Source organism: Schistocerca piceifrons, chromosome X, assembly GCF_021461385.2.
Source record: "Schistocerca piceifrons isolate TAMUIC-IGC-003096 chromosome X, iqSchPice1.1, whole genome shotgun sequence".
Taxonomy (NCBI): Eukaryota; Metazoa; Arthropoda; class Insecta; order Orthoptera; family Acrididae; genus Schistocerca; species Schistocerca piceifrons.
Window position 1 is genome coordinate 189,687,048 of NC_060149.1, and position 23,658 is coordinate 189,710,705.

The 23,658-nt window shown below is 42.5% G+C and overlaps 1 protein-coding gene across 1 annotated transcript in view; it reads right to left on the reverse strand.

The window, feature by feature from the left end:
* Positions 1–23,658, reverse strand: part of LOC124722900 — a 506,082-nt gene that overhangs the window by 252,325 nt on the left and 230,099 nt on the right. The window contains exons 8-9 of the mRNA XM_047248040.1: positions 19,546–19,690; positions 9,320–9,589 (exon numbers count right to left, since the gene is read on the reverse strand). Coding sequence (XP_047103996.1) covers positions 9,320–9,589; positions 19,546–19,690 — 415 coding nt within the window. The remainder of the gene's footprint in view (positions 1–9,319; positions 9,590–19,545; positions 19,691–23,658) is intronic.

The window sequence follows — 23,658 nt, forward strand, 5'->3', positions numbered from 1 at the left end:
ATAAAACAAAAAATTTAGAACAAAGAATTAGAATAATAGTTATTGTGTGTGTTGAAAATACTCCAGTAGCACTTTGTGTAAAGCTTATTTCCCGAAAATGGAATTTTAGAAACCAGTTTCAGTACAAATGGATGGATGGACGTGAAAGCTCCTTTTATTTATGTAATAACAAAAGTTTTCATTTTTCAGAATTAATGATGGTGAGGTATTTTGCAAAATTTCAAATTATTCCAAAGGTTCCTTATATGCTTTCAGGAACATCAATTACATGTCACCTTTTATATTAAACACAATTTTTTATATTTCATGTTTCTAAGATTCTTTTAATCCTGATATGCCAAATTATCATTCGGGGTGTGAAACTGTGAAAGTTAAACTGGGCAAAAACAAAGACAATGTATTGCATTACTTTCACCCCCCTACATACCCACCAAGTTTCATAAGGATGGTTTATGCGCACCTAGGAATGTTACCTTGTGAGAATTGAAAAGGACAGCCTCTGAAATGAATAATTAATTAGCTGATTACGGAGAAAATAATAAGCAAAAGTGAACATGTTCAGTCTACACTGCCAGTATCTGTTAAAGCTGGTTCTGTTCATGATATTGTGTTCACTAATACAAAGGAGATATTTGAGAAATTAGACAGTATTCAGCACAAGAGCAGTGACTTTAATAGCATAGAAACTAGTCTCACTGCTGAAAATGTGAAGAAGAAGTTAAATTCAAACATAAATAAGTGTGGTTGCAGCATATGCCAGTAGTGGAAATATTGTGAATGAAGATCACTATTTTTATGTATGTGCTTTTCACAGTTTTGCTGCTACTGGAAAATTATATCAAGTAGCCTTTATCAAGCAGTTTAATGGAGTGTTAACAGAACACAGAGACGACAGAAGGAAAATAGATTGTGTCACCAGTGAGATGGAAATGACACTCTAGCTTGAGGAATGAGATCAGGAGATACATGACAGTTATATGAGGAGTTTGTCAAAATGTTCTTGGATAAATATTGGTCGAATAGAACTCAGAGTAACGCAAGAAATTGCACGTTACTGGGGAGAAATTTGTCAAATAGCAGGTATGATAACTACAAAGATTTTCCCAAATCTTTTTTGAAAAGAATTTATCTCTTGACAATCCAGTAAGTGAAGAAGATCTAATTGGAGTAGTAGTGGTCAAACTAACGACACATGTACAGGAAAAATTGGTAGCGATTCCTAGAGAGAAAACTGAAGAACTGAAGACAGTATGTGATCTGAAGCTCTCCCAGCGTACATGCTGCTTCCCAGGTTCTCAGATATATTGCTGGATCCAGTCATCGAAGGTCCATGATATCTGCCATCATCTGATGGTGCTAATGGAATAAATTGTCTGCTGCATGCTGACGTTATTTATACCTGCTGGTCCAGCAGCGTTCAAGCCTCCCTGACCCGCCCCGCACCATGCTTGGTGGTGATGGGGGGGGGGGGGGGGGGGGAGGGGGGGGAGCGTGTGGCTACAATAGTGGTGGGTGGCGGGAGAGTCTCAGTTGCCTTCCACTCTCTTTTCCTGTCGCGTTTTGCGTCCGGATGCCTTCTTCTGCTTTGATTGAGCTTAGTATTGACTCTCATGCCTTGCTCAGTTGGAAGCCCATGTCCCTTTTGATTAAATTATCAGCCACACAGATTTAAATTGCTGCTTTGAAAATGCAGTCTGAAAATTTATCGGTGGTAGCCAGGACTTTCGTTTGCCGGTAATTCATTTTATGTCCATTTTCAATGCAGTGTTCTGCTATTGCAGACTGTTCTCCCAACAGCCAAGATTGTAAGTGCTGTGGAACAGGCTTTCCAAAGAGTACCAGAGGAAACTCGTTGGGAAACCTATAGAGTTCTCACCAACTCGGCTCTACCACAAAGCAGTATCTCTATAGGAGAAAGAACAGGGCTTTTTACCCTCAGAGAAGACAAAGAAATCTTTGTCCTCCCAGCCGATAAGGGCAATGCCACAGTTCTCCTCCAGTGTAATGACTATGAGCGAAAAAAGCTAGAGATTCTGGATGATCCAACATATAAGAAAATAGCAGCATATCCAACCAAGAAAGTGCAGTGAAGCACCTCTGCTCTGTTAAAGAGTGGGTTATTCGCTGACAACGTCGTCAAATCACTTCGGCAGCACACTTCTATACCAACCATATTGTATGGCCTACCAGAAACCCACAAGGGAGGCACTTGTCCAGTAGTGAGGGCACCAACAAAACCACCGGTGAAGCATCTGGCTTATCTGTTGGGCCCTTTGGTCATATGAAATTCGGTGGATTTATCAGTCGGCTGAAGGAGCTAGGGTTGCAGGAGTCTGGCATTGTGGTCAGCTTTGATGTTGTCCCACTTTTAAGTCGAATCCCATTGGAAATTTCCATTAAACTAATCAATGAGAAGTTCAGCCCTAAGATGACACAGCTATTTAAACCTGATCTGGCATCGATCTACTTTATTTTTAGTGGGCAATACTGTGAGCAGTCTGATGACATAGCCATAGGCAGCCCCTCCTCGTCAGTTGCAGCAAATTTGTTCATGGAGCACTTCGACGACAGAGCAACGGAAACATGATTGTTTCTTTCGGTATGTCAACGACAATTTTGTCATCTAGCCACAGGTATCCGAAAAACTCCAGAAATACTCAGAACATCTGAATTTCATCCACGAAATCATCCGGTTTACCATGGAAATTGGAAAAGATGGTTAACTTCCTTTTCTTGAAGTCCTAGTTCATGGGAAGGCCGATGGCTCTCTTGCCCAAGTGTATACAATAAGTCAATGCATACAGATTTATATCTTGATGCCTCCGGCTGCCACCATCCCTCACAGAAGAACAGCGTGCTCAACACTCAAGTACACTGAGTGTACTCCACTTCACGCGAACAAAGTCTGACAGCAGAGCTATGACACCTGGAACCCGTCTCCCACGAGAATGGATACAGCAACCGACAGATTCAGATAGCCCTATGACACAAGAGCCCAAAGAAAGATACGGAGGCATAAAACACGGAAGACGAAGAGAAGAAAAACCCTTTCATGCCGTTTGTTGGCAATGCAGTATCCACGGAAAGAGAGGTATTGCGTCAGCAACAGTAAACATGCGTGCGTGGCACAGAAGTGTCTTGCGTATCAGGCCGGCGTGAGGGCGCCGACGGGGCGTGTGCCTTCAAGTTCTGTAGGGGGTAGTTCGCTGATACTTCGCAGTTCACGATAGTTCGAAAGTGTGTTTTACATGCAATAAGTGTTTGTGCACTGCATTATTTTCGGCTGTTTAAACGCTGTGAGCGAGTTTGCACAGCATTACACATGCTTTATCTTTTGACAATTTACGAGTTGTTTTCGTGTCTGTTGCATTATTTTGTGAACAGGTGTGCAGGCTGTGAAATGCGTGATTTCGACAGTTGACGGTTAAAAATGGCTCTGAGCACTATGGGACTTAACATCTATGGTCATCAGTCCCCTAGAACTTAGAACTACTTAAACCTAACTAACCTAAGGACATCACACACATCCATGCCCGAGGCAGGATTCGAACCTGCGACCGTAGCAGTCGCGCGGTTCCGGACTGATCGCCTAGAACCGCTAGACCACCGCGGCCGGCAGTTGACGGTTAGCAAGCGTGTTTGGAGAGCCTTTTACGTGCACTATTTTGACAATTTACGAGTTGTTTGCGTCTCTGCACATCGGTTTACTGTATTATTTCGGTGATTTACGAGTAGTTTGCAGGTCTGTAGACTATTTACTGCGACTTGAACCACCCCAGGGTGGGTGCTTTGTATCAGTGTAGTAAATAAACTACGTGAAAACCGTCCCTAAATAAATTGTATGCATTATTTCGACAGTTTATAATCAGTGAGCGTGTCTGCACATCAGTGAACTGCATTATTTCGTTGATTTACGAGTAGTTTGCTGTTCTCTAGAGCGTTCACTGCATTATTTCGACAGTTTTCAATTAGCAAGCATGTTTGCAGAGCATTATACATGCATTATTTCGACAATTTACGAGTTGTTTGCATGTCTGTACATCAGTGTACTGCATTATTTCGATGATTTACGAGTCGTTTTGCGGTCTGTAGACTATATACTGAGACACCTAGCATGTCATTGCGAGTGTTTTGTATCAGTGTAACAAATAAACTATGTGAAATCTGTCCCTAAACAAACTGTTCCAAAATAAATATAGTACACTCCTTCCTATCTCCAGCAGCCCAGAGCAGGCTCAGTCCTTTTCCCACCAATTTTGCCCCCAGACCGCCATCTAGGATTATGTCACGGAAGGGACGACAGTATCCTCTGGTGGCAGTACTATGTACTAGGTTAGTTGGGCTCCAGACCTCATGGTGGATACACTGGATGAAGCTAGTGCTTCAAATTGTTTAAATAAACACTGCATGCAAAATAATAGCTTACGTCCATCCCATCCAGCAGCCCAGTACAGGCTGAGTCCTTTCCCCACGTGTTACTAGGAAGAGGTGGCGGTTGGACGCATAGGTTAGTGGAGGTAGTGCAAGTGAGCTATTTTCACGCCATTTTCTTAGGTTAGTGGATGTAGTCTTGGTGTGTTGCATTGTGCAGCTGGATTTTAATTTGAAATTACCGCCATTTTCTGGGGGAGGGGCGGGGAGGGAGGAGAGGAGGGGATTAGGTTAGTGGAGGTAGCCCAATTGTCCTATTTTCTCGCCAAAATTTGGACTTCCCGCCATGATGTCGTTGTGACATTTCCATATCCATCGCTGCCATCTTGGATCCGCCATCTTGAATAAATTTAGCAACTATGGAGAGTGGAGCCATACGACGTTTGTTCCACTACTAACGTGATTTCTTGTCAGGAAGTTCGTAGTACACTACTGGCCATTAAAATTGCTACACCACGAAGATGACGTGCTACAGACGCGAAATTTAACCGACAGGAAGAAGATGCTATGATATGCAAATGATTAGCTCCTCAGAGCATTCACACAAGGTTGGCGCCGGTGGCGACACCTACAACGTGCTGACATGAGGAAAGTTTCCAACCGATTTATCATACAAAAACAGCAGTTGACCGGCGTTGCCTGCTGAAATGTTGTTGCGATGCCTCGTGTAAGGAGGAGAAATGCGTACCATTACGTTTTCGACTTTCATAAAGGTCGGATTGTAGCCTATCGCGATTGCGGTTTATCGTATTGCGACATTGCTGCTCGCGGTGGTCGAGATCCAATGACTGTTAGCAGAATACGGAATTGGTGGGTTCAGGAGGGTGATACGGAACGCCGTGCTGGATCTCAACGGCCTCGTATCACTGGCAGTCGAGATGACAGGCATCTTATCCGCATGGCTGTAATGGATCGTGCAGCCATGTCTCGCTACCTGAGTCAACAGATGGGGACGTTTGCAAGACAACAACCATCTGCACGAACAGTTCGACGACGTTTGCAGCAGCATGGACTATCAGCTCGGAGACCATAGCTGCAGATACCCTTGACGCTGCATCACAGACAGGAGCCCCTGCGATGGTGTACTCAACGACGAACCTGGGTGCACGAATGGCAAAACGTCACTTTTTCGGATGAATCGAGGTTCTGTTTACAACATCATGATGATCGAAAAAATGGTTCAAATGGCTCTGAGCACTATGGGACTTAACATCTGTGGTCATCAGTCCCCTAGAACTTAGAACTACTTAAACCTAACTAACCTAAGGACATGACACACATCCATGCCCGAGGCAGGATTCGAACCTGCGACCGTAGCAGTCGCGCGGTTCCGGACTGAGCGCCTAGAACCGCGAGACCACCGCGGCCGGCTCGTGATGATCGCATCCGTGTTTGGTGACATCGCGGTGAACACACATTGGAAGCGCGTATTCGTCATCGCCATACTGGCGTATCACCCGGCGTGGTGGTATGGGATGCCATTGATTACACGTCTCGGTCACCTCTTGTTCGCATTGAATGCACTTTGAACAGTGGACGTTACATTTCAGATGTGTTACGACCTGTGGCTGTATCCTTCATTCAATCCCTGCGAAACCCTACATTTCAGCAGGATAATGCACGACCACATGTTGCAGGTCTTGTACGGACTTTTCTGGATACAGAAAATGTTCGACTGCTGCCCTGGCCAGCACATTCTCCAGATCTCTCACCAATTGAAAACGTCTGGTCAATGGTGGCCGAGCAACTGGCTCGTCACAATACGCCAGTCACTACTCTTGATGAACTGTGGTATCGTGTTGAAGCTGCATGGGCAGCTATACCTGTACATGCCATCCAAGCTCTGTCTGACTCAATGCCGAGGCGTAACAAGGCCGTTATTACGGCCAGAGGTGGTTGTTCTGGGTACTGGTTTCTCAGGATCTATGCACCCAAATTGCGTGAAAATGTATTCACATGTCAGTTCTAGTATAATATATTTGTCCAATGAATACCCGTTTATCATCTGCATTTCTTCTTGGAGTAGCAATTTTAATGGCCAGTAGTGTAACTGACGGGAAGTCTCCTACTCAAATCAACGTTTATCCCAAGGATATGTTACAGGTCCTCTACCGTTCTTCATGAATACAAACGGTTTTGGAGACAATCTAAACAGCGCTCTTGGATTTTTTGCAAATGATGCTGCTATCTACAGTTTGGTTTAATCATCAAAATATTAAAATGAATTAAGAGATGATTTAGACAAGATATGTGCATGGTGCGAAAAGTGTCAGTTGACACTCAACAATAAAAAGAATGAAGTCGTCCACATGAGTACTAAACAATTCTTTAAATTTCAGTTACACTATAAATCACCCAAATTCAGATGTTGCTGGTTCACTTGAATTCCTATGGATACACAGAGTGTGCAGGAAATCTACTAAAGAGACTGCCTGCATTGCGTTTGTCCATCCACTTCTGGATATTGGTGGATGGTATGAGATCCTTACCAGATGCGACTTACGGAGGACATCGAAAACATTCAAAGAAGGGCAGCTCATTTTGTATTATCACGAAATGGGAGGGAGTGTGTCATGGATATGATACACCATTTTGGTTGACTATCGTTAAAACGAAGTCGTTTTTCGTTGCGGCGAGGTCGTTTCACGAAATTTCTGCCAAAAATTGGAACAGCAGAGAATCGAGGTACAGAAGAATGTTGAGAATTAGGTGATGAATGAGAAGGTTCTTTCTATAAATGGTGAAGTAACGAGCGTACGGAAAGAATGAATTCGTCCACATGAGTACTAAAAAAGTTCCTTAAATTTCGGTTACAGTATAAATCACCCAAATTTAAATGTTGCTGATGCAACAGAATTCCTAGGTACACGTAGAATATGCAGAAAATCAATTAAAGAGACTGCTCAGTCCATCCACATCTGGGTATTGCTGGACGGTATGAGTTCCTTACCTGAAACAATTTACGGAGGACATCGAAAACATTCAAAGAAGGCAACTAATTTTGTATCATCACGAAATAGTAGAGAGTGTGTCACAGATACGATACACCAGTTCGGATAGCAGTGGTTAAAAAAAGTCGTGTCTCATTGCGACGAGATCTTTTCACGAAATTTCTATCACCAACTGGAACAGAAGAGAATCGTGGCATTTAGAGGTGGTGCTACAGAAGACTGTTGAGAATTAAGTGAGGGAGGAATGAGACGGTCCTTTGTAGAAATGGTGAAGAAACGAACCTATGGAAAACACTGACAAGAAGAAGGGACAGGGTGATAGGACATATGTTAAGATATCAGGGATTAATTTCCACAGTACTAGAGGGAGATGTATAGGATAAAAACTGTAGAGGAAGACAGAGATTGGAATACATACAACAAATAAATAAGGACATATTATGCAAGTGCTGCTCTGAGACTCTGAAATGAAGAAATTGGCACAGGGGAAGAATTCGTGGCTGGCCGCAGCAAACTAGTCAGAATATTAAACTGAATAAAAAATTCCGCTCCCAATGCCAAAATATACGAGGGTCACTCCAAAATTGAAATGCACACTATTTTTTTAAAATCCATCTTTTATTCTACATGTTCGAAAGTTTTACAGTGTGTAGATACATTCTTTAGGAACAATATTTTCATTTCTCCACATAATTTCCATCCCTCTCAACTGCCTTACGCCATCTTGGAACCAGCGCCTGTATACCCGCACGGTAAAGTTCTGGACCAACCTGTTGGAGCCACTGTTTGGCAGCGTGCACAATGGAGTCATCATCTTCAAACCTTGTTCCACGAAGAGTCTTTCAGTTTCCCAAAGAGGTGATAATCATATGGAGCTAGGTCAGGACTGTAAGGTAGGTGTTTCAGTGTTGTACATCCAAGTTTTGTGATCGCTTCCATGGTTTTTTGACTGACATGTGGCCGTGCATTGTCGTGCAACAGCAAAATATCCTGCTTTTGCCAATGTGGTCGAACACGACTCGGTCGAGCTTGAAGTTTCTTCAGTGCCGTCACATATGCATCAGAATTTATGGTGGCTCCACTTGGCATGATGCCCACAAGCAAGAGTCATTCGGAATGGGAAAACACCATAGCCATAACTTTTTCAGCAGAAGGTGTGGATCTGAATTTTTTTTTTTCCATGCGTGAATTTGCATGATACCACTCCATTGATTGCCTCTTCGTCTCTGGTGAAAAATGATGGAGCCATGTTTCATCACCTGTCGCAATTCTTCCTAGAAATTCATCTCCACCATTCTCGTACTGTTCCAAAAGTTCGCTGCATACCGTTTCTCTTGCTTTTTTTGTGAGCCACTGTCAACATCCTGGGAACCTACCTGGCACAAACCTTTTTTAACGCCAACATTTTCAGTATTCTGCAAACACTTCCTTCCCCTATCCCAACGTAGCACGACAATTCGTTTACTGTGATGCGTCTGTCAGCAGTCACCAATTCGTTAACTCTGTGCACATTGTCTGGAGTGTGTGCAATATGAGGCCTGCCGCTGCGAGGACATTCCTCAATATTGCCGTGCCCGCTTTCATCGCGTAACCTGTTTGACCACCGACTAACTGTACTGCGATCGACAGCAGCATCTCCATACACCTTTTTCAATCTCTTGTGGATGTTTCCCACTGTCTCGTTTTCACAGCACACGAATTCTACGACAGCACGTTGCTTCTGACGAACGTCAAGTGTAGCAGCCATCTTGAAGACATGCTGTGACGGCGCCACTCACGGAAACAGGTCGAACTAAGATTGAAAACAAGCGAGAAGGATGTATCTACACAATGTAAAACTTTCACACATGCAGAATGAAAACTGCATTTTTACAAAAATAGTGTGCATTTCTTTTGGAGTGATCCTCGTAGTAAGCTGACGCAATGAGAGAACTGACCTCTGAGGCAGATTTTCTCGAAGTAGCTCTGCCCCTCCCTGGGCGAGAGGTCGCTGCCGCGGCCCTGGGTGTTGCGGTCCAGCTTGAAGCACTTCATGGCGTTGTAGTCGAGGCTGAAGGCGGGGCAGTCGGAGCCCGCCTCCAGGCACTTGGCGCCACACTGCAGGGTAATGCCCGGCGAGGCGGCCATGGCCAGCCCCACCTGCTGGGCGCTCCGCAGGAAGTGGCCCGTCACCTTCTCGAACGTGAACAGCCCGTCTTCACACTGGCCTGCGGCAAAGTGAGATCACCCGCTTTAGAAGGATTTTAGAAGGTAATAACCACAGTGCAACATATCGGGTGATCAAAAAGTGAGTATAAATTTGAAAACTGAATAAATCACGGAATAATGTAGATAGAGAGGTACAAATTGACATACATGCTTGGAATGACATGGGGTTTTATTAGAACAAAAAAAAAAATACAAAAGTTCAAAAAATGTCCGACAGATGGCGCTTCATCTGATCAGAATAGCAATAATTAGCATAACAAAGTAAGACACAGCAAAGATGATGTTCTTTACAGGAAATGCTCAATATGTCCACTATCATTCCTCAACAATAGCTGTAGTCGAGGAATAATGTTGTGAACAGCACTGTAAAGCATGTCCGGAGTTATCGTGAGGCATTGGCGTCAGATGTTGTCCTTCAGCATCCCTAGAGATGTCGGTCGATCACGATACTCTTGCGACTTCAGGTAACCCCAAAGCCAATAATCGCACGGATTGAGGTCTGTGGACGTGGGAGGCCAAGCATGACGAAAGTGGCGGCTGAGCACACGATCATCACCAAACAACACGCGCAAGAGATCTTTCACGCGTCTAGCAATATGGGGTGGAGAGCCATCCTGCATAAACATCGTACGTTCCAGCAGGTGTTTATCAGCCAGGCTGGGGATGATGCGATTCTGTAACATATCGGCGTACCTCTCACAAGTCGCGGTAGCAGTTACAAAACCAGAATCACCCATTTCATCGAAGAAAAAAGGCCCGATAACGGTAGATGTGGTAAATCCAACCCATACCGTGACTTTCTCGTCGTGCAATGGAGTTTCCACGACAGTTCTAGGATTTTCGGTAGCCCAAATTCTGCAGTTGTGGGCGTTGACAGGCCCTCGGAGCGTGAAATGAGCTTCGTCATTCCACAACACATTACTCAACCAATTGTCATCTTCCGCCATCTTTTGAAACGCCCACACCGCAAATGCCCTCCGCTTCACTAAATCGCCAGGTAACAGTTCATGATGCCGATGGATTTTGTACGGATAGCATCGGAGAGTACGCCACCCAAACAGTAGTGTATGGAACGCCGGTGCGACGTGCGACTGCACGAGCGCTGACTTTCCCATGCATAGACGAACCCCCTACAGTACCCATGTCTTCCTGAGCTGTCTCAGCACCATTACGCCTTGTGCTCGGTCGGCCACTACGGTGTCTATCGTCTAAACAACCCGTGGCTTCGAACTTCGAAATCATTCTCGCCACAGCTGCGTTTGTCAACGGACCTTTACCCGTTCGAATCCGCTTCCAATGGCGATAGGATCGTAACGCTGAACTAGCGCATTCCCCATTCTGATAATACAGCGCCGGCCGCGGTGGCCGTGCGGTTCTGGCGATGCAGTCCGAAACCGCGGGACTGCTACGATCGCAGGTTCGAATCCTGCCTCGGGCATGGGTGTGTGTGATGTCCTTAAGTTAGTTAGGTTTAAGTAGTTCTAAGTTCTAAGGGACTTATGACCTAAGATGTTGAGTCCCATAGTGCTCAGAGCCATTTGAACCATTTTTGATAATACAGCTTCACTAAAAGCGCCTTTTCAGGTAACGTAAACATGCTGCGACTGCTGGCGCATCTGATTCTCTCTCTCATTACAGCTCCTTTTATACATGATTGTTTCCCGGGTTCGATTCCCGGCGGGGTCAGGGATTTTCTCTGCCTCGTGATGACTGGGTGTTGTGTGCTGTCCTTAGGTTAGTTAAGTTTAAGTAGTTCTAAGTTCTAGGGGACTGATGACCATAGATGTTAAGTCCCATAGTGTTCAGAGCCATACACGATTGTCATGCGCAGTCACTAATGTTTTGCTGTCCAGTGCCATCTGTCGGACATTTTGTGAACTTTTTTTTTTTTTTTTTTTTTTTTTTTTTTTTTTTTTTTTTTTTTTTTTTTTTTTTGTTCTAATAAAACCCCATGTCATTCCAAGCATGTGTGTCAACTTTTACCTCTCTATCTACATTATTCCGTGGTTTATTAAGTTTTAAAATTTATACTGACTTTTTCATCACCCTGTATAATTTCCTGGTCTCGCCTATGTGCCCGTCCTATGAGCTAGCACGAAGGCGAGCATCTATTGGAAATACACTCAAGCGCCAAAGAAACTTGTACAGGCATGCGTATTCAAATGCAGAGATACGTAAACAGACAGAATACGACGCTGCGGTCGGCAACGCCTGTATAAGACAACTGTCTGGCGCAGTTGTTAGATCGGTTACTGCTGCTACAATGGCAGGTCATCAAGATTTAAGTGAGTTTGAACGTGGTGTTATAGTCGCTGCACGAACAATGGGACACAGCATCTCCGAGGTAGCGATGAAGTGGGGATTTTCCCGTATGACCATTTCACGATTGTACAGTAAATATCAGGAATCCGGTAAAACATCAAATCTCCGCCAACGCTGCGGCCGGAAAAATTACTTGCAAGTATGGGACCAACGACGACTGAAGAGAATCGTTCAACGTGACAGAAGTGCAACCCTTCCGTAAATTGCTGCAAATTTCAGTGCTGGGCCATCAACAAGTGACATTGTGCGAACCATTCAACGAAACATCGTCGATATGGGCTTTCGGAGCCAAAGGCTCATTCTGGTACCGTTGATGACAGCATGACACAAAGCTTTACACCTCGCCTGTGGTCGTCATCACCGACATTGGACTGTTGATGATTGGAAACATGTTGCGTGGTCGGACGAACCTCGTTTCAAATTGTATCGAGCGGATGGACGTGTACGAATATGGAGACAGCTTCATGAATCCATGGACCCTGCGTTTCAGCAGGGGATTCTGCAAGCTGGAAATTTGGTAATTTGTGGTAAGTTCTATGCAGAGCGTTTGGAGCACGTGAAAATGCAGCGTTTGTTGGTTGAGATGCGAGTCGTGTGTCGTGTAGGGTGGAGTTGGTGTTTAGTTAGTCACGAGCTATTCATAATCTACAAAATTACATTATACGTAGATATGGAAAAACTACAAGACTCCCGAGTGCATACCGTGAATAGATTTAGGATGCTGTTTAGTCACCTTCTGATTTCTCTGGGCGACTGCTACCTTTTAGTGAGCGTGGTAGGGCTCGATGGCGAGAAAAATCTTACATCAGGGCGTGGAGTCCTTAGCTGGCTGAAAGTAATGTGGAGCAGACTAGGCAAATAACAAAGCAAATAAATCCCAATTTTGCTGTGGAAATCTAAGTATCGTATTATTTCGTGCCTTTTAACCTATTCACTTTGAATCGTACTAATGTTTTATTTTTATGGAGGTTATTAGCGGAAGTTGCTGGCTGCCAGCTGGAGAGGGTGTATGAACTGTTAATTCCAGTGGTCGGATCTCGGTATATTGCTGAGGATAATTAGACAACTGCTGGCCCTTAATTATTGATTTTGAGGTAGTGAGAAGTTTAACCCTGTCACACGGTATAAAGTGAGGCTGGTGGCCTTTATTTTTAGTGTGGAAATGCAGAGAATTGATCTAAGACCGCCAATAAACTCTTCCGAATAAAGTGGCGGAGCAATACCTCGCATAATTTGTTTCGCTCAGCGGACATCACAAAAAGTGCTTGTATTCCGCCCGCAGACGCGAGTGGGTTTTCGCGCAAATCCATGCAAGCTCCTTGGACAGATGAAGGAAACATTTCAACAGCTAAGTTTTAGCTCGACGTTCTTTGTACTTAAGTTTTCTTCACAAGGTAACCCAAATGTTCACGATCAAATTTATACACACAATAGGACGACCCTAAACCCAGTATCTTGACGTAAGGAAGCAATGGTCGGAAGCGAACATTTTGGATTGTATGAGAGTAGGCGGAATGAGTATGTCTGGGTGCAAAGTGCGCTGTTGCCCGCTCTCCCCCCTTAAGACGTCGTCATTGATTTCATGCGCTGTTGCCAGATTTCTGCTAATAGGCCAATTACCCTATATATGAAATGGATGGAAATTCAAATTTGGGTGCAAAATTCAACAATTCGTGGAAAATTTCAAAAAATAGCCCAAATGTGCTAGTAGGTTTTCCCCCACTCTTATGATGTCACTGTGGAAGTAGGGCTGTTGTCTTACCTATAAATTGATGGGAAATTCAAAAATCAGAGATGGTGCACTGTCAGGCTGGTGGAAGTAGGTCACTTAAGCTGAGTGTAGAATTCAAGATAGGTGACCTGGAATACTGACGCGTCTAACTACAGGGCTTGTTTAATCATTAGTTTTGAAGGAGTGACAAACTTAACCTTGAGCTAACAACTCTTATTAAAACTATATTATAAGTGTAGTAGTACAGTAAATTGACCGTGGTACACCCATAAACGTTTTTGCTTTATCTCTGTAGCAATAAGTCGCGTAATCTGTCTCATATCGCCATGAATGCATGAATTTGGCTAGAGCTGCGAATGGCACTTGGCTCCGGTTAAGAGATGTAAGGAACATTTCATCCTATTTGCAACTTCTTTATACATCTTCAATGTGGGCGCAAAACAGATGATTTTGTAATGTGTTTTAAGATATAACCAGCAATGTCAGTGTAATAGACAGTGTTTACAATTATATAAGTAGGGCTGTTGTCCTAAGAATAAACTGTGACAAATTAAAAATTTTTAAATGGGATGTTTTCATGCTGGTGGAAGTAGGTCATTTGCGCTAAACATAGAATTCAAGATTCAAGGTGGCTACTGAGCTTTCCCCTGTCCTAAGTATAAATCTGCAGGAAATTCAAAAATCAAATATGATGCATTGTCATGCTGGTGAAAGTAGGTCACTTCATCTACATCATACTCCGCAAGCCACCTAATGGTGTCTGGCGGGGGGTACTTTCGGTACCGTTATCTGATTCCTCCAACCTTGTTCCACTCGCGAATAGTGCATGGGAAGAGTGGTTGTCGGTAAAACTCTGTATTGGATCTAATTTCTCGAATTTTCTCCTCGTGGTCAATACGCGAGATATATGTGGCGGGAAATAATTTGTTGTCCGACTCCTCCTGAAAAGTGCTGTCCCGAAATTTCCGTAGTAAATCTCTCAGTGATGCACAACTACTCTCTTGTAACGTCTGCCAGTGAAGTTTGTTTAGGATCTCCTTAATGCTCTCTCGCCAGCTAAACGATCCAGTGATGAAACGCACCGCTCTTCGTTGGATCTTCTCTATCTCCTCTATCAGTCCCACCTGATAGGGACACCAGATAGATGGACAATACTCAAGAACCAGGTGAAAAAACGCCTCATAAGCCACTTCTTTCGAGGATGAATTACATGTCCTTAAGATTCTTCCGATGAATCTGAGTCTGGTATCTGCTTTTCCCACTAACTGGTTTATGTGGTCATTCCACTTAAGGTCGCTCTGGATAGTTACGCCTAGATATTTTACGGCAAACGCTGTCTCCAGCTGTTCGTCATCAATAGTGTAGCTGTACAGTAGTGGATTTCTTTTCCTATGTAGGCGCAATATGTTACATTTACTTACGGTCAGGATCAACTGCCAGAGCCTGCACCATTCATCAGTTCTCTGCAGGTCGTTCAGCAGATTCTTAATATATTTTGGCGTTTCTACTTTAGTATAGACAACTGCATCATCAGCGAATAGCCTTAAAGAGCATCCGACACTTTCTACTAGATTATATATATATATATATATATATATATATATATATATATATATATATATATATATATATATTGTAAACAGTAACGGTCCTATCATGCTTCACTGTGGTACTCCAGATATTACCTTTACATCTGTCGATTTTGTTCCGTTAAGAGCGACGTGTTGAGTTCTATCTGCAAGGAAGTCTTGAATCTAATCGCAAGTCTGCTCCGATACTCCGTAAGCTCGTATTTTTTTCATTAAACGGCAATGCGGGACGGTGTCAAATGCCTCACTGAAATCAAGGAATACGGCATCAACCTGAGCGCAGTTGTCCACTGTGCTGTGGATCTCATGGAGGAACAGAGCGAGCTGAGATTCGCACGATCTCTGTTTGTGAAACCAATATTGATTTTTATAGAGGAGATGTTCATTTTCCAAAAACGTCATAATTCTTGAGCATGAAACATGTTCCAGAATTCTACAACAGATTGATGTCAACGATATAGGTCTATAAATGCGTTTCTTAATAACGGGAATGACCTGCGCTTTTCTCCAGTCGTTAGGTACCTTTCGTCGCTCAAACGATCTAAGGTAAATTATTGCTAGAAGGGGAGCAAGTTCTTTCGCGTTATCTGTATAGAATCTTATAGGTATCTGATCTGACCCTGACGCCTTTCCACTACTAAGCGGTTGTAGCTGCTTTTCAGTTCCGCGATAGATTATCTCAATATCTGCCATTTCGACGTTCGTACTACGATTGAGAGGAGGAACAATGTTACGATCTTCCGCGACGAAACAACTTCGCAAGACCGAATTCAGAATTCAGTATTTTGGCATTCTCTCTATTATCTTCCGTTTCGATGCCGGTGTGGTCGCTGAGAGAACGAATTGATGTTTTGACCCACTTATTGATTTTACATACGACCCAAATCTGTTAGGGTTTTTACTCAGGTCAGTTGACTACGTCTTACTTTCAAAATCATTGAACGCTTCTCTCATTGCTCTCTTCACGCTCATTTTCGCTTCGTTCAGCTTCTGTTTGTCAGCTAGGTTTTTACTTCTCTTGAATCTGAGATGAAGTGCTCTTTGTATGCGTAGCGCTTTTCTAAGACGACTATTAAACAATGGTGGAGCTTTCCCATCCCTTAAAACAGTACTCGGAACATACTTGTCTAGGGCATATTGAACATATTGAACGATGCCTTCGAATTTTTCTCATTTGTTCTCCAGATCTTCGTCCTGACCACCGAATATTTTATGCTGACTACTGAGATATTCTGAAATTTGTATACTGTCACCCTTGCTGAGCAAATATATCTTCCTATCTTTCTTACCATTCCTTGTAGGACCCGTCGTCGTAGATGCTGTCACAGCTTTATGATCACTGATACCTTCCTCTTCGTTAACTGATTCGATAAGTTCAGTTCTGTTTGTTGCCAGGAGGTTCTCTGACTATCTTCTCAAGCTAATTTTCGGACAAGATATCCAGAACAATGCCACACGAATCCCTGTCTCTGGCACCAGTTTTGATGGCATAACGCTCCCAATCTATACCTGGCAAATTGAAGTCACCGCCTATGACAACTGCATGATCACGAAAATTACTAATGATATTCTGCAAGTTCTGTCTGAAGCGCTCTACAACTACAAATCCTGATCCGGGTGGTCTATAGAAGCATCTGATCACCTTTTTTGACCGTTCTTTGATACCCAGTTTCACCCAAATTAATTCAGATTCGGAATCCGTGATAACCTAGCTAGATTTTATCGAATTTTTACTGCTATAAACAAGTCGCCGCCATTGGCGACTAACCTATCCTTACGATAAACGTTCCAATCTTAACTTAGGATTTCGTTGTCATTGACGTCTGGTTTCACCCTCTTTCTGTTCCCAATATTATCTGTGCATTATAACCTTCAGTAAGCGATACTAATTCTGGAACCTTCCTTGGATGCTCCTGCAGTTTATTAAAATCATATTAATCTTTTCTATCTCTGATCTGCGAGGACCAAGATTCTCTGAGGTCACTGTGGCTTATTTAACAGGCAAATCGTTTTTGATCCCAAGGGACGGGTTCCCTAACCTAAAAAAAGCCCCATGGGTACGCCACACGTACTCCGCTACCCTAGTTGTCGCTTCCTGCGTGTAGTGCACGCCTGACCTATTAAGGGTACCCCTGCAATTCTATACCCGATAGCGGAGGTTCGAGAAATTCGCATCCGATATCGTCACAGAGTCGTCTGAGCCTCTGGTTTAGACCTTCCACTCTGCTCCAAACCAGAGGACAGCGATCAACCCTGGAAACGATGCTACAAATAGACAGCTTAGCCTGCACCCCGCGTGCGTTTCTAGTTGCCTTCATCAAATCAGCCAGCCGCCGGAAGGAGCCGAGGATGGCCTCAGAACCCATAGATGCAGCGGGTTGCTCCCAGTGCGGTCGTTAGCCTCCGGCAGGGCCTCCTCCACATCACGGATGAGACCTCCCGGCAAACATACCGAATGCACACTGGAATTCTTTCCCGCGTTGCCTGCTATCTCCCTGAGAGGCTCCATCAACCGCCTAACATTGGAGCTCCCAATGACAAGCATTCCCACCCTCTGTATTTGTCCGGACTGGGCAGGAAAATACACTGAAGCGCCAAAGAAACTGGTATAGGCGTGCTGTTGTTCGTACATCCTTCTGGTTACCTCAGGTGTTTCCTATAGAGCACGAGCTTTGTTTGTTGATGATATGCCTGTATTTCTCCGATACCAACGAACAAGCCACTATCTACGATAATAAATGGGTCAGCCTGCCCAAGAAAGTTTTTGACTCACATGGTTCTGAAGGGAATGTTTTTTTTTTTTTAAATATTTTTCATTCCCACACCTGAAGGGTGGGGGGCGGACCACTCGAGAGTGTCTGGCTCTATTTGGCCTTAGCTTAACAATTTTACTGGTTTCATGTTTCTTTATTGACAATGTTCTTACAGCTATATCTTACATCTAATTACTTCCAATTTATTTCCTTTTTTACCATTTTCAGTTCTTATTATACGTTTTGCAAATATTTCAAACCATCTCTACTAGGACCTTGCCTCATACGGCGGTGCGGGTTTCCCGCATCTTTCCTCTACGCTCTGTATGTGACTTCATCATCATTACAATTCTTGGTATTCCTTTTGTATACTGTTTCCATCTTTAGTGCAGTTATGATATTTGAACATGGGTACACTTTGCTGCTATGTGTTAGAACTTTCTGGAATATGAATAATTGTGCTATAAGATTGAGAATGAAAATAGGAATTTAGATAAAATTATAGGTGATACACAATTTCTGATGTTGGAAATACTTCGATGGTTAACAAGGGGAAATATTTATGTTGTAGGCACAGGCTTAGGTCTTATATACATCTTTGGTTATGAAAAAGTGAATGACCGGCTTGGTGTCAGTCATGGCCTATGGCTGTGCAATATTTAGATTGTATTGGTGTGTGGGAGTTCACATTGGGTCGGAATCAGGATCCAGTGCCAGAAGGTGCAGTGTAGTTATTGTTTCCTGTGCTATTAGTACCATCTGTGCCGAGAGTTCGTGGTTGTGTATTGTGTCTGGGTGTGTTGTTAGTATGTTGTGTATGATTGTTCGGAAAGTGTGTATTTGAAGTTCGGTTTGTTTTTACGTCTAGGTCTGTTTGTGAACAGCTGTGTGAGGTCAGGGTGACTTGTTAGTGCATGGAGAACGGTGAGTCCCGTCTGCAGGGGTATGACTTTTGCTTCGTTATACGCTTCTTGTCTGGGGGTGATGCGTGGGAGTCTCAGTATGCTTCGTAGTATGCGTCTTTCAGTCTGATATAGTCTTTCTGCTTTTCTTTGCGACATATAGGCTAGGGGGGCCGCCACATACTCGAAGAGGGGACGTACAAATGTTTTGTGTGAATTGCTGTTTTGTCGTTGCAGCCATGGAATTTTCCCTGAACTCGTCTTATGAGGGACTGGCGTTGCCTTGCTTTGTTCAGTGTTTCTTTGACGTGTTCGTCCAGGTTTCGGTGAAACGGTGAGCCTTTATATAGAATCCATATATGAGATGTGAGCCAAACAGCTTAGACACATTACACCATTTTCGACAGAATTACTTAGCAAAACAACTAATCTCAAAAGTACAGATATGCTACAAACATCTAATAAAGTGATGTGGAACTGTATCTTAAAATGCTGGATTATTATGTGAAAGGGCAGAAAAGAAATGTCGGAATCATCAGAATCTGAAAGCGATGAATGAGGGCCGATCCGCCATGTTTATAGAAACAAGTGCGAGGGTGGAGGTATGCAAAGCTTATCACAAGGAAAAGAGGATATACAGAATGTGTACGTATTTACTTATGCTGCACTGCTTCTCGGCGTAGACGGCATCCCTCTTGATGAGCAACGGAGCATTGTTGAGTGACAGGGAGTCGTCGCCACTCAGGTAGCACCGCTTCTCGTTCTTGGCGTACGTGAAAGACCGACATGTAAAGCCCCGCGCCTGAAAAACACACCACCAAACTTCTTTATCTCTACAATCGACAGTGTTTGTGAACCATTCTCATATTCCCTGCAGTAGAATGGTTACAGAGCTTCCAGCACACAGTTCAAGTAGCTGATGCCGTGATGACGTGCAGCAGTCACCGAAAAATCCAAGATATCTGTGGCAGGAAATTCAAAAGTACCAAGTTAGTTGGAAATTTAAGAAATGCAGGATGGCGGTGTGAGGGAATTAAAAAATGAAAAGTGGCGGAATTATACCAGTTCTGATAAGTTTAAAATGATGAGAAAATAAGAAGCCAAGATGGCGGAATTAGTCTAGCTGTGTTTTGTAATCCCTCTGACATTACAATTCAAAATTCTGCCACGTCCTAAAGTATCCGAATGATCTGAATCTGAACGACCTGATAAGTATCCAAATTACACAAACTTTTTGTTAAATGGTATCACTTTCAAAAGTAGCCAAACGTTTAGTGCAATGTTCGAAAGTATCTGAACGACCAGAACTTTTTACACCACGTTAGAAAGTACTGTACCCAAACAACCTCTATTACTTATAAAAGAAAATACGTGAACACAAGTGCACCCCCCCCCCCCCCGCCCCCCCCCCTCCACACACAATATATGTTGTAACCCTGTAATCGATCTCTCGCTTTCTTTTATAGATCAGTAAAACAAGGCTTATGGTAAATACTGCACTAACTCATTATTAAATTCACCTCTCTCTGTTTTATGCTTTACTCTCTCATTACTTTCAATGTCATAAGGTACAGAACTTCTAAGTGTGTATGGTGTTAATTCACACAGGTTATCTCGAGTGTTACAAACATTACAAGGTATCAGAATAATGTATTATATGTTTTTTTTTATTTTTACACAATGAATCACATTTATTGTTATCACAGTTAAATCAGTTAAAAATCACATTCAATATTTCTACATTTTCACAAAATAAAGCAGTTACAAAATACATGTAATCTTGTTACATTTTCAGCCATACATTGAAATCAGTTACAAAGAGATTTTATATTTTCACATAGACACAATAAAATTAGTCATCATGTTGACCATCATCACCATAATTTTTCATGTGATAGTGACCCCAAGCTAAGGTATTCAGTTCATCTGGCAGTACATACAAAACATTCATCATCTTGTGCTGACAAACCCAACTTGTGCTGTTTGGCAGTAGAAACTATATGGCACTTGGACTGAATGATATACTGTGCAGCTGTTTTAACTTCAGAATTCAACATACATTGCGGTAATCGTCGATGGTTAACTCTGTAACACCAAGTATGTTTGACACCCTTTTCTTTGTGCATTATACTTCCAGATTCAGTCTCGAGTGCACACATTTTAGCTTGTAGACTGACAAATTCAGTATCAGGTTCACCATTCAACTCTTCTTTCATTAATCGAATCTTCTTTTTATTTACAAGTAGACTGTTATGTATACCTGTTATTCACAGAGAAATCTGAAGTATCGAAACATATATGTTCATCGCTCCTGATGTCCCCATCAATATTTGAAGGTTTAAAACGATAAATTAAGCTATCAATATCTGTGTAACACAGTTTTATGTGCATTGATGGAAGCTCGTTTAGTATATACCCATAATGAACGGATTTGGACTGCTTATGGCTTATTAAACACTATAGTAATTCTATTTAAATCAATAGTAACTAAATTTTTGTTAAGAATAACACTTCCTTGAAAATTCTGTCTTGCACACAATGCAGCAGGTCGATATCTATCTTCACAAGATGTCGCAAGTTATATGTCTCTCATCTTTAATACATTTTGCACAGTTTTATCAAATACACTATTATTCTTAAGTTTGAAATTTTTTCTCAGTACCATTGCAACTCAGTATATACCTTGTCATAGCTACAGTGTATGTAATTGGCTATGCTGAATGGTGTACATAAATGTACTTGATCGGAATAGGAACCAGAGTTAATACTACGACTGCAATTAGCAGTTGGTTCTAACATGCATTCTGCATCAGCATAAATAACAAAAGGCAGCTATAGCTCGTTTCTGAACTTGGTTAATTTTATATACGATTTACTGTCATTAAGAATGGTACTGTTGACTGGCTTATACTGTGCCCAGACAAGCGAGTGTGTGTAATTTTTCTTTGTAATGAAAATAGCATAACGAGCGCTTACATGTTTCAGTTGAATGCTTATAAGCAGTAATGCTTCTATGTGCTAGACTAGAAAGGTCTTTCATGCAATAGAAACGGTATGTACCTATATTCACAGACTGCAACTTTAATAGAGCTACCTGTTCTTTGCAGTGGTGCTTTATGGTACGGCTCGAAATTCTGCCTGATCTTTCTCATCTTCTACGTGTATCCACTCATAATCAAAATACCGAATGCCGTAGAAATTAACAGGGAGATTTTGTTCTATTTTTTGAACATGTGGACATGCTTCAGGCTCTGTAGGAAACAGGATGTTAGCAACAATACGTAGACACACAATGTGCATTCCAATTTACAGGATACAAACCAGCTATAATTCATCACTTACACAAGCATTGTCATATGAGTGAACATATATTACTGTGGTTTTATTTGCTATAATTTTTCTTAGTTTTGTGTCTGCACATGCACGGAACCCTTTATTTTCATTAATATTAATATACAGTTGAACTATTTCTTTTAATGGCCAACTTAAATCTCACTCTTGATAAGTTTACACTTTCTTTAACAGAGTATCGCCAACATTAGTTGAGTATCAATTATTACTAAATTCTGGTGGCGTTAAACTAACATTTTTTGTTTTTTGGGACATTCCTTTTACTTCACCTAACTTCAGCAAGAGAATGTTGCAGACTAGTGAAAAATTTATTGTATGTGACTGGTAAATTGACACACTCTTTCTCTCAAAGACGAAAAAATAGGCAATCGAAAAGTGTCGAGGATCTTCAAACTCAGCGCGATTAACTACCACAGCAGTACATATTCGATTTTTAAATGTGAATCTAGCAGAAACTGATTATAGATTATTAATTGGAATTAATTTAATGCAATTAGGAGACGGTTCCCCCATTATTTCAAACAACAGCCAAAATGGAGAGAACATTCAAAATTATTTAACTTACACTGAAATATTACCCAGTATTTGTGCGAACATGTCACTAACACAACTTCACTTTTCTTTCATTATTTTTGCAAGATACTTCAATAATACAATAATACTGCTAGGGGACACCACAATTGGAAAGAGAACCAAAAGCCACTTCCGTCAAGAAGGCCTAAATAATTGTTTGAACAACATTTAACGAATGTCAGTTGTCATTTATCGTGAGTGGTTCAAATGGTTAAAATGGCTCTGAGCACTATGGGACTCAACATCTTAGGTCATAAGTCCCCTAGAACTTAGAACTACTTAAACCTAACTAACCTAAGGACATCACACACACCCATGCCCGAGGCAGGATTCGAACCCGCGGTTCCGGACTGCAGCGCCAGAACCGCTAGACCACCGCGGCCGGCTATCGTGAATGCATTTGCCCAAGAATAGTAGCTGATTTATACAGGGTGTTACAAAAAGGCCAAACTTTCAGGAAACATTCCTCACACACAAATAAAGAAAAGATGTTATGTGGACATGTGTCCGGAAACGCTTAATTTCCATGTTAGAGCTCATTTTAGTTTCGTCAGTATGTACTGTACTTCCTCGATTCACCGCCAGTTCGCCCAATTGAAGGAAGGTAATGTTGACTTCGGTGCTTGTGTTGACATGCGACTCATTGCTCTACAGTACTAGCATCAAGCACATCAGTACGTAGCATCAACAGGTTAGTGTTCATCACGAACGTGGTTTTGCAGTCAGTGCAATGTTTACAAATGCGGAGTTGGCAGATGCCCATTTGATGTATGGATTAGCACGGGACAATAGCCGTGGCGCGGTACGTTTGTATCGAGACAGATTTCCAGAACGAAGGTGTCCCGA